This window comes from Cannabis sativa, chromosome 9 (genome assembly GCF_029168945.1).
Source record: "Cannabis sativa cultivar Pink pepper isolate KNU-18-1 chromosome 9, ASM2916894v1, whole genome shotgun sequence".
Classification (NCBI taxonomy): domain Eukaryota; kingdom Viridiplantae; phylum Streptophyta; class Magnoliopsida; order Rosales; family Cannabaceae; genus Cannabis; species Cannabis sativa.
In genome coordinates this window covers 60934997-60945946 of record NC_083609.1, presented here as the reverse complement: position 1 = coordinate 60945946, position 10950 = coordinate 60934997, and the positions used below count along the sequence as shown (strand labels likewise).

Sequence of the window (10950 nt, the reverse complement as noted above, 5' to 3'; positions counted from 1 at the left end):
TGCAACAATCCTCCATCTAGTTTCTTTCTCTTCTCTTGATTTTTTTTTATATTTTTATTTGTGTTTAGTTTAATTATGGATTCGATTATGAGCTAAACTCTCTATTTAGGGATTTGATGGATATTGACTGAGATTATTCTATGGATTAATGTTATTTGATTGTTCTTTCTTCCTATATTATTGTGATTTATTCATATTTGTGCTTATTTCATGTTTAAGCTTGATCACCTTTTGCATGTTCTATGATCTCAATACAAAATCTGAAAAGTGAGTATTGAGAATGCTCTAAATGAATAGACATAGGTTTTGATGTGAAATGAGAGTATTCACATAGCTTATGTGACTTTTAGATTATTTCTTAATGCAAATTGTATGTTGTTCTATCTCAGAGATGCAGTAGTTGGCATACAATTTAGGACCTTTATGATCTGAAAAGAGTTTAAGTTAATTTATAATCTGTCATCACATAGGAGGAAGAAGAATGGTTAATTAGTGTTAATAATTGGGTAATCAAAGCAATTGAAATCATATTCCTAATTTCACATCTATTATTAAACCTTTTATTTGTTTGTTTTATTTAATTTTGCTTAGTTTATTTTGTTCAAAGTTTATTTATTCGATTGCCAAATAGAAACAAGAATTTAATTGATTGGTACTTAACTGCAGTCCTCATGGGAACGATCTCACTTACCTGAGTATTACTTGTTAAAACGATACGTATACTTGCGTGTTTGATTTATCACAACATGTGCTCTAATAAAAAACTATACTTTCCTGAAACATTTTTAGCAAAATCCACAAGTAGATCATGCATCAGAAAAATAGATCTACCTCTCCCGTCCTTGGATTTTACAAAAAATGACATGAATACTAAATCATCAAAGTACTCATCGACAAATTCTTCCATTATTCTATTCCCCTTGGAGCGCATGACTAGATTTTCAGCCATCCATAATAAGACCAACTCTTGTCTTTGAAATTGATAGCCTTTTGGGAATATTGAACAAAAAGCGAAACACCTTTTCAAGTGTAGAGGAAGATAGTAGTAGCTCACTTCTAAAGCAGCTGGAAGGCCCTCACTCCTTTCATGTGTCAACTCCCAAATATTATTCCTTGCTATTTGTTCCCATCTCCATACATCTAACGTTGATCTCAAGATGCCTCCCATAACTTTAGCAGCTAAAGGTAAACCATTACATTTCTTGGAAATTTCTCTACCGATCCTTTCTAAATTTGGGTTCTTAGTAAACTTTCTAGAGTTTTCACTAGAAGCGTGTTTCACAAATAGTGCCCAACACTCGTCTTCTGATAATTCTCTAAGTTGGTGTGTATCAACAGTTCGAATGATATTTGCAACTTTTCCATTTCTTGTTGTTACTATTATTTTGCTGCCTTTTGCTCCACCGTTAAAAGGCTTCATCACTTCTGTCCACTGCGCATAATCATCTTCCCAAACATCGTCTAAGACAATCAAAAACTTCTTTCCCATTAACTTATTTGACAAATTAAGTTGAACTAAATTCAAAGTCATGTCATTACCAACATCATTCGGTGCTAATTCTTGAAGGAGATTTTTTGTCACAGCCGTGGAATCAAATTTATCTGAAACATACACCCAAGCTCTAGATTCAAACTTCTTCTTCACTCGTTCATCATTGAAAAGAGATTGAGCGAGGGTAGTTTTCCCAATCCCACCCATCCCCACTATGGGAATGACACATATCTTCTCACTACTATCTTCATCCGACATCAACAACTTCATTAAAACATCTGTTAAATGCCAAAATATTACATATTTTATAGTGTAAAAATACAAAATAAAATTAATTCTTTATAATATTTTCAAGAAATTAATGCAATATATTATTATATTGAAAATATTTTATTTAAGATTACTTTTATCTTTGTTTATAAATAATAATAGTATTTATGGCATAATAGAGAAAAAGAAATAAAAAAGTTAAGAAAATGCATTGTTTTTATTTAAAGAAATACAAATTAATTAGATTTTAAATAAATATTTTTCATTAAAATTATTATGATATATTTCATGTTGAAAATATTTTATTTGGATTTAATGTTGTTTGTGTTTGATTGAAAAATAACATTATTAAAAGAAAAGAAAAGAAATAAAAAATGACAAAAATAAAGCCCAAAGCTATAAAATTGGTATTTCTGAAGCCCAAAAGAGAGCAAAAAGGACAAAAGCCCATTTGGCCCTCTTCTTCTCCCCTGCCGACATCAGCGTCACGTGGCCCTCTCCCATTGGCTCGGAAAAAGCAGCAGCAGCCTCTTGTTCCCCACCTTCCAGCCACGCGCGTGTGGCGCCCACTCTCCCTACCAGCCATGTGTGCGGCGCACCTTCCAGGGACGCAAGTGGGCTTCGTCCCACCTTGGTCACCAAGCTTCAAAAAGGAAGCTTTCTGCATGCGCCAAGTGTCACTCCATGACACAATTTGTCATTTTTTAGCCAACAGAAGCTCGACACGTGGCACCGACTCATCAAAGGCAGCCAATCCGACAGTGCCACGTGTCACTCTAGTTTTAATTATTTGTATTTACATTTTTACCCACATGCAATTTGTAACAAGTTTAATTGCACTTTAGTCCTTTTAACCTTCTATGAATAGAAGCTTAGGATTTTAGAATTTAGTTACAGTTTCAGAGTTTCAGACAGAAAAAATCCAGAGAAAATGCTCAGTTAGTTTATCGCTTTTGTTAGTTAAATTTCTTATGGGTTTCTAAGTTCCCTTATTATTAAGGAGGACGATGAAACCTAGTGTATTTAATTAAGTGTTTATTTTTATTTTGATTCTCAGTACAATATATGCCTATGATTTTCGCTTCTTAAAATAATTTCTTTCATCTTTAATATCACGTATTTTTGATAGTTAGAAATTATTAATGCTTGGTTGTACATTTTATTAAAAAATAATATTCTTTGATTTTTTGTATTTACATTAAATTGTTTCACATTTAATGCTTAGAAGTTATAATTTTAAAGCGAAGGAAAATCTATTTTTTATTAGATAAAGAAAAAAAATAACAAAAGTGATATGTATAATGGAAGAAAATCTTGATTTTGATTTGGTTGTTTTCATGATTTTTCTCTTAAAACTAAAAGACAAAATAACAATAATAATGCACTTTTATCATCACCATATATAATGATATTTTGATGTGTAAGTATATCAGTGCACTCTTACCTATTTTGACATATAGAAAATTTTTGTAGTTTAATTTTTTTATATATTCGTTTATGTTATACTTATTTAAGATATCCTACAAAATTTTGAAAAATTCGGAATAATTTACAATATAGAAAGTAGTATTCAAACAATTTATTTTACACGCGTATAAAATAAAATAGTCACACGTGCAACACATTTTTTAAACCCTATTTTTAGTGTGTTAAATTTTTTTAAATTTCTTAAAATTTTGCAGCATGCCTTAATTAGCTATAACGTACATGACCCTAAGAAAAAATTTGACTAAAAAATTATTTTAGATGCTTAAACAGATAAGAGTACATCAATACATCCATTTCAAAATTTACATTATAAAATTTTCCATATATATATGTGATTGTGTGAACAGAGAATATATTAAGTTAGGTGGGCTTCTCTAATTGACAATATGTATAAATTCACAAATATTTTTTTCTCCTAATTTGACCATTGAATTTTCAAAGTAGGCAAAAACATAATATTTATTATGGACAAGAAGTACGCAAACCTCATCACCTCTAAGCTAATCCAATTCAATCAACTATACATTTTTTGAGAGAATTACACCATCAAACCTCTCAAAAGACTGACTTTATATAGAAATTGTAGGAGTAGAGAGATGCAGGGACAACTAACCAACTAACTAACTAACTGATTAACTGACTGACTTCTTAGAGCTCTGATTGGCTCAGCTATACAGATTCATAACACCTGTTTGTAACAGTAACTAATTGAACGAGGAAGATTTTGTGCATGGATTGTTTAGAAAATAGCATTTTATTTATATTTACGATTCAGGTGTAGTGATGTTGTTCAGAAAATTAAATATGATTTTTCTAAACAATCCATGCACAAATCTTCCTCTTCATTGTAGGAAAATCGTGGTTACAAGCTAAAATATAAACGAAAAATACAAATCAAACGAAACAAGTCTAAACCCACTGTTGTGCACTTAAGCACTAATAAGAATGCAAGAACAAGAAAGAATAGAGGGTAGAAACATAAACCAGCAAACCAGAAATGAAAATGAACAACAATTAACGAGGTTCAATCACAAGTTTTGGATAAATCTTGGATCTAATCCCCAGATAGAAAACAACTCTGTTGGCTTGTGATGATTTTGATATTGAATGGCAAGAATCAATGTTACAAACACTTGGATCAAGAACACAAAGAACAGTAGTGGTGATACACATCAATTACAAACTTAATCTCATTTGAGGCAATCCAATCAAACACATAGAAATGCCTTTTACAACCCTCATCCTCAACTAATCACCAACAGAATTCATCTCAATTACAAGCTGAGTTTTAATTGTGTTTTACTCACTAACTTGATCTCTCTCATACAAGCGAATCATAAACCTTCTATTTATAGAGCTCGGTTAGTTAGGACAGGACTAACCGACTTAACTACCAACTGTCAAAGTAGTTAGAAGTGTTGTCTAAGTGTGCTAAACCCCACACCCACAAATACAAAAAATAAGAATTCCTCAACATAAGGAGAAGCAATCTTTTCCAGCAAAAAATCAAAGGAAGCAGAGAGAAAAGCATGGGCTTCCTAGAAGCCTCAACAAGTTCAGCCATGGTTTTAATTCACTTTAGTAGCTCAGTTGTTGCAGTACTTTTACTATAAGAATTCAATAAAAAGCTTAGAGAGAAAATGATAATAGTATCAAATGTTAATGTATGATCCTTGTGAGTCCATGTGCATTGCTGCCTTGGCTAGAGATCATTCGGGGACGGTATTGTGGGGTGTGGCCAACATACTCAATTTCACAGATCCTTTGATTGGCGAGGCGGCGGCGTGCCAGCTTGCTTTGGAAACTGCTGCTACCAGGAAGCATGCATTTATTATTATTGAGAGTGATTCAGAAGTGGTTATAAATGCAATTAAAGGTGTCCAGTCCAACTGGAACATTGTTCATTATTTGTATGCTTGTAATCAACTCTCTAAGAAGTTTTTATCTTGTAATTTTTCTTTTATTTCTAGAAGTTGTAACTTTGTGGCTCACAATGTCGCTAGATGGGCCTTTGCTCAAACTATCGCAGGTATTGTGGAGCCCTCGGCTATCCCTAACTCTATCCTATGTAATGACCGTGAGGTCTAATCTTATGATATCAATCAACGTTTTTATGAAACTCAATTGTACTGCGAATATGAAACTCAAAGAAATTAATACCAATCAACATCACGAACAAAACACCATGCGAAAATTATGATGCCATGATAATTATTTGAGAATAATAAGAAATAAAGAATAAAAGATATAAAGGGAAAAATAACGAAATTAGAGTTTCAGTCAACCACAAAAGTAAAAATAAATAATATTACTAATAAGCAAACTTTATATAGAAAACTAACATAAAAGAATAAAATAATAAAAAAAAAACACTATAATAATCCCATATCATAATAACAAAAACTAAAATAACTAAATTACAAAACAAACCAAATTGTGAAATAAGATGTTGTATATCATACATTTTTATAAAAATCCCATAATTTGATGGGAAAGGATGGTTTCACTACATACATACACCTTTACTTCTTTGAACTTGTAAGTTGTAAAAATAGCATTTTTATCTATATATACACACACACACATATATATATATATATATATATATTTATAGGTATTATAAAAATGTCATATGTTTTGCATTGAAGCCTTGGAATAACTTGTAACTCATATTACTCTCAGTCTCCTGTGTATGTATGTTTTGTTTTGTTTTGTTTTGTTTGTGTTCTAACTGTTTGATGAAATGCCATAAACTAATTACAAAAGACATCATGAGTTGTAGTGTTTAACTGATACATAATGCATATATAGTAGTTAATTAGTTAGGGTACCTAACAATAATGTTTAACTTACTTTTGCTTATTATGATAATGGTATATATATTATTATCATTTTCTTTTGAGTAAATAACAAAACTTGTTTTTGTTAAATAAATAATAACTAAGCTTAGACAAAAAACAATGTCAGTTCAAACTTCCTCTGTAAAACTCTTAACAAAGACAAGACTGTGACCCAATGAATTGACTATGAGTGACCTCTTCCCAAGTTTATTCACAGCCCTCACTTAGTTATGGCCGAGGAAAACCGTGGTTACAAGCTGGCGAAACATACATATCTTCTTCTTCTTTTATCCGAAATTAATCAAACATACTCATACATACTTGTGTGAACATATCTTTTTTCAAAAAGTCACAACAAGCAAAGGTCTGAATTATAATATTTAAAAGAAAAACAGCAAAAACATATGTGATTATTATAACCCAAACAAAGAAGCAAATCATTAAATGATAAACAAAATATAATAAACACACTTGTTATGTATGAAATGTGACATTAGGAATGTGACTAATCTTGTTCCAGTACTCCTCATTCTCACTCTTCTTTGGGTCGTACTTTTTGTCCACCAGAGGACACTGGTAGGTGTATAAAGAGGTGAAGGAGGTTGGAAAGCCTTCTTCTGACAATGTCTGCAACTCAGGGCAGTTGGTAATGTAAAGTGTTTGCAAGGAGGTGAGTTGTGAAAGTCCATTTTTGTCCAAGCCTCTTAGTTTTGCAAAATAACAGATACCGAGATGGGTAATAGTGGGAGGCAGTAGCCCTTTCTCTGGAAATGATTCCATATCTTCTTCATTACCATATCCATCAATAATAAGAGTGGTAAGATGGGGTAATGTTTTCCAATTCCATTCCATCCTCAAAAGTACAAAATAGGTTATACAAAGACAAGGCAAACTAACAGGCAAACCACCTTCAGGGAAAGTCTCTATCAATGGACAATTTCTCATTTCCAAACGCTCCAAAGCTGAGAAGGAAGTCATCTTCTCTGGCAACCACTTCAATTTAGGACAATTAATAATCTCAAACTCACTTAACTTGGGAGCAATAAGTCCGCCATTTGGGAAAGATACAAAACTACCACAGTCCCTGATACCTAAATATGTTAGTTCCTCAAGAGATTGCCCATCAGACACTAAGATAGCTTTAAAGTAGTGGCTGTTTACAATTTCAAGATATTTGAGATTGGGAAATAAATCCAGATGGAATGATTTGAAGGATGATCCACAATTTTCTAACCTAAGAGACTGAAGAGGAGGGTAATGGTAGAGTGGAGTGAGAGTGGTAGGCAGACATCCTCTGAAAGTAGAAGTGCAACAAGGATTACTTGGCTTTACTGCCTCGTACAATGACTCTGAATTCTCCAAATTCTTAATAATCATTTCTGTGACATGTGGAGATCTTGGGAGACTTAATAAGGGACACACCTTGTCACCTCCAATTTCAATACTTATTAATGAAGGAAGGAAGCGAGGCAAATCTCCGATGAGCTTAGGACAATCATTGATCCGAAGTGTTTTGAGCTTCTCATATGTTGTTGCCTCTTCAGTTTCCATTGAATGCCATTGCTCCCATGATGACATGTGCAAAAAGCTTAAACTTTCCAATGATGGAAATGGCTTTCCCACATAACTATTCCCGTAAAACTCAGCACCCACTGTCACTACAGAATTGAATCTTGAGATGGAAAGATGCGTCAACAGAGGAAGTTTCCCAAAGGGAGGCAAATAGGAGCAATGCTTACACCCATTAAGAGTTACTTGAGTAATGTTTCTAAACGAATCATTCCCAACCCAATTTGGAAATTTTTCGCCAGGGTAGTTAAAAATTGCAAGTTGCTTCAACACTGTGTTAGGTGAAAGCATTTCAAGCACAACCTCCCCTTGTTTTCGATCAACAACAACATCATTAACTCCAGTCCATGCCAAACACAATTTTTCAAGTTGCTTTTTCTCCATTACATTGACTTGATTCGATGCTTTTGTAATGTTGACCACATTTTCTAACTTCTTAATGGAAAGTTCTCCATATAGACTTTGAAGTTCTGCCAACTCTTCTATTTTAGCGCCGCTATCCTTCCCCACAACAAAAGTTGTCAACATTTTGAGATCCTTCAATTTACTTATTTGACTTGGCATCTCTACTAGGCTATTTCCACTGATAATAAGATGTCTCAAATTAATGAGATGATACATACCTTTGGGTAGAGCTTTAAGTTGGTGACAATTTTCCAATTTCAGTGTTTGTAAATTGTATAATACAGTTATAGATTCAGGCAACGTCATAATCTTGGTGCAAGAAAGATCTAAATAGCGAAGATGTTTCAGCTCACCAATTGAATCAGATAACTCAGCCATATGAAGACCACGAAAAGATAGAACTCTTAAACATTTCAACATAGAAAGTAGATTCTGCACTTCTTCCTTAGAAATACTGATTCCAGAATATCTTGAACTTAATAAAAAGGTTCGCAAACGTGTAGCTCCAAAATCATGGCTAGCTATCTTATTATCAGTATAAAGTTCCATGACACATCCAAGGTGACGTGCCTTCTTCTCAAGCCTATCAATGTTGTCATTTTGCTCCAACAAACAACTGTATTTTCCAGAAATAGTTCTAGCCAAATCAACTATAAGATCATGCATGACAAAATATGTACCACTCCAGGTTTCTATTTTCACAAAAAATGACATAGATACTAAATCATCAAAATGCTCACCACCAACTTCTTCCATTCTTCTATTCCCTGCGGGATCCATTACAAGATTTTCAGCCATCCATAATAAGACCAACTCCTCTCTTTGAAATTGATAACCTTTTGGGAATATTGAACAAAAAGCGAAGCAACCCTTCAAGTGTGGAGGAAGATAGTAATAACTCACTTCTAAAGCAGCAGGCAGAACCTTGCTCCTTTTATCTGAGAGCTCCCAAATAGTATTCTTTGCTATTTGTACCCATCGCTCAGGATCCAACGTCGATCTCAAGAGGCCTCCAAGAACTTTGGCAGCTAAAGGCAAGCCATTACATTTCTTAGCAATTTCTCTGCCAATACTCTCTAATTTGGGGTTTGCAATAAACTTTCTAGAGTTTCCACTAGAAGCATGCTTTGCAAATAGTGCCCAACACTCATCTTCTGATAATTCTCTAAGATGGTGTGCATCAACAGTTCCAATGACATCTGCAACTTTGCCATTTCTTGTTGTTACTATTATTTTGCTGCCTCTTGCCCCACTGTCGAAAGGCTTCATCAATTCTGTCCACTGAACATAATCATCTTTCCAAAAATCGTCTAAAACAATAAAGAATTTCTTTCTCGTTAACTTATTTTTCAAATTAACTTGAAGCAAATTCAAATCCATGTCACTTGAAGCTTCACCTGGAGCAACTTGTTGAAGAATGCTTTTCGTCACAGCCATGGCATCAAATTTATCAGACACATACACCCATGCCTTAAGTTCAAACATCTTTGTCACTCCTTCATTGTTGAAAAGGGTTTGAGCAAGGGTGGTTTTTCCAACCCCGCCCATTCCCAATATTGGAACGACACATATCTTTGAACTACCTACATCATCAGACATCAACAACTTCATCAAAACATCTTCATCAGCCTTTCTACCATAAAGTTCAGGTTCATCTGGCAGAGAAGTCTTCACACGTGAACCTTCGGATGGTTTCGCCTCATCAACATTCTTTTCAAGATTCAAGTTTCCAATTTGATTAGCTAAGTACTCTAACCTCTTTAGAATCTTTCTTATGTTAGTGTTCCTTTTATGATCAGCTGAGTTAAAAGGTTTAGAGAAACGAGAGAGTAACTTACTTGCCTTTCCTCTAGCTTTCTTTGACTCATTGTTGGGTTTCATAGCATCGTATTCAATATCACCAAAGAAGTCTTCAGCATCATCGATAGCATCCAGAAGATCGTCCAGCCACTTCTCCACAGCAGGATTTTTGATTCTCTTGTTCTCCACTTCGAAACGAACTGCAGCTAGACAGTTTAACATTGACTTCAACTTGAAAAGTCTCTCAGAAACAACAGAACTTTCATTTTCTTTGAGGAACTCCTTCAAGTAAGGAGATGCCACCCTTTTCAGCAAAAAATCAAAAGAAGCAGAGATAACAGCGCTGATCACAAGTTCAGCCATGTTCCAATCCAGATCAGTAGCTTACATCAATGGAAATATACGAATGGATTAGAAAACATATGAGAGCAATGAGAGGAATATGAGTGATGATAAAAGCTTATCATATTCACATGCCATCCTTTTCAACTCAGGTAGGCCATCCTTGTTTTGACATATGCAACCACCAAATTAATTCCTTTCTCACTTGTAATTGTAAGACTTTTGTGTGAGATTCTTATTAATAGTTGAGTAATAAAGACTTTTAACAAACATGACTTATCTGATTTTTCTTTGAAAATCTACAAAAGTTCTGCTTTGACTGTGTGAACATTGTTACAAATTTACATTGTTCTGCTTTGACTGTGTGAACATATATGTGAACATGCTTACAAAAAAGAAATTTAGGAGAAAGAATAAATTAGATGTGCTTCAATTTGACCATGACCCACCATTATATATATATACAAATAAAAAATACTAATCTATATATAATTATTAGAGAGTCTATGGTGGGAAAGTCTTTTTTTAATGGTGTTCATTGTAGTCATAACATTTTGATCCCTATTTTCGACACCGTAAATTTTCTTAATTTTTTAAAAGAATTGTAAAATAACATTCTATAACAACAATAAACATTGTCATAACAAAAAATATTGAAATTATAAATGATTTACATACTCATAACCGATAACGAAAAGAAGGCTTTGGCACCACAAAACTTGTGTTGTGCCTTTAACAATGTAG

At 33.5% G+C, this 10950-nt stretch overlaps 2 protein-coding genes across 3 annotated transcripts; both read right to left on the bottom strand.

Moving 5' to 3' along the window:
• Positions 1-739: 739 nt before the first annotated feature.
• On the bottom strand, positions 740-2429 carry LOC133031567 (putative disease resistance protein RGA3). The gene is made up of 2 exons (XM_061105100.1): positions 2204-2429; positions 740-1770 (listed from the first exon to the last, which is right to left on the bottom strand). Exons 1-2 carry the CDS (start codon positions 2427-2429, stop codon positions 740-742), a joined length of 1257 nt encoding a protein of 418 aa, XP_060961083.1.
• Positions 2430-6112: 3683 nt separating this feature from the next.
• On the bottom strand, positions 6113-10392 carry LOC115724030 (putative disease resistance protein At3g14460). Of its 2 annotated transcripts, none has more exons than XM_061104375.1 (2): positions 6544-10392; positions 6113-6274 (listed from the first exon to the last, which is right to left on the bottom strand). In XM_061104375.1, the coding sequence occupies exon 1, from the start codon at positions 10225-10227 to the stop codon at positions 6565-6567; it is 3663 nt and encodes a 1220-aa protein (XP_060960358.1). In that variant the 5' UTR covers positions 10228-10392; the 3' UTR covers positions 6113-6274; positions 6544-6564. The 2 variants fall into 2 exon arrangements, with proteins under 2 accessions (XP_060960358.1, XP_030509346.2); XM_030653486.2 differs by having other exon boundaries at positions 6113-9647; positions 9903-10392.
• Positions 10393-10950: the final 558 nt, after the last annotated feature.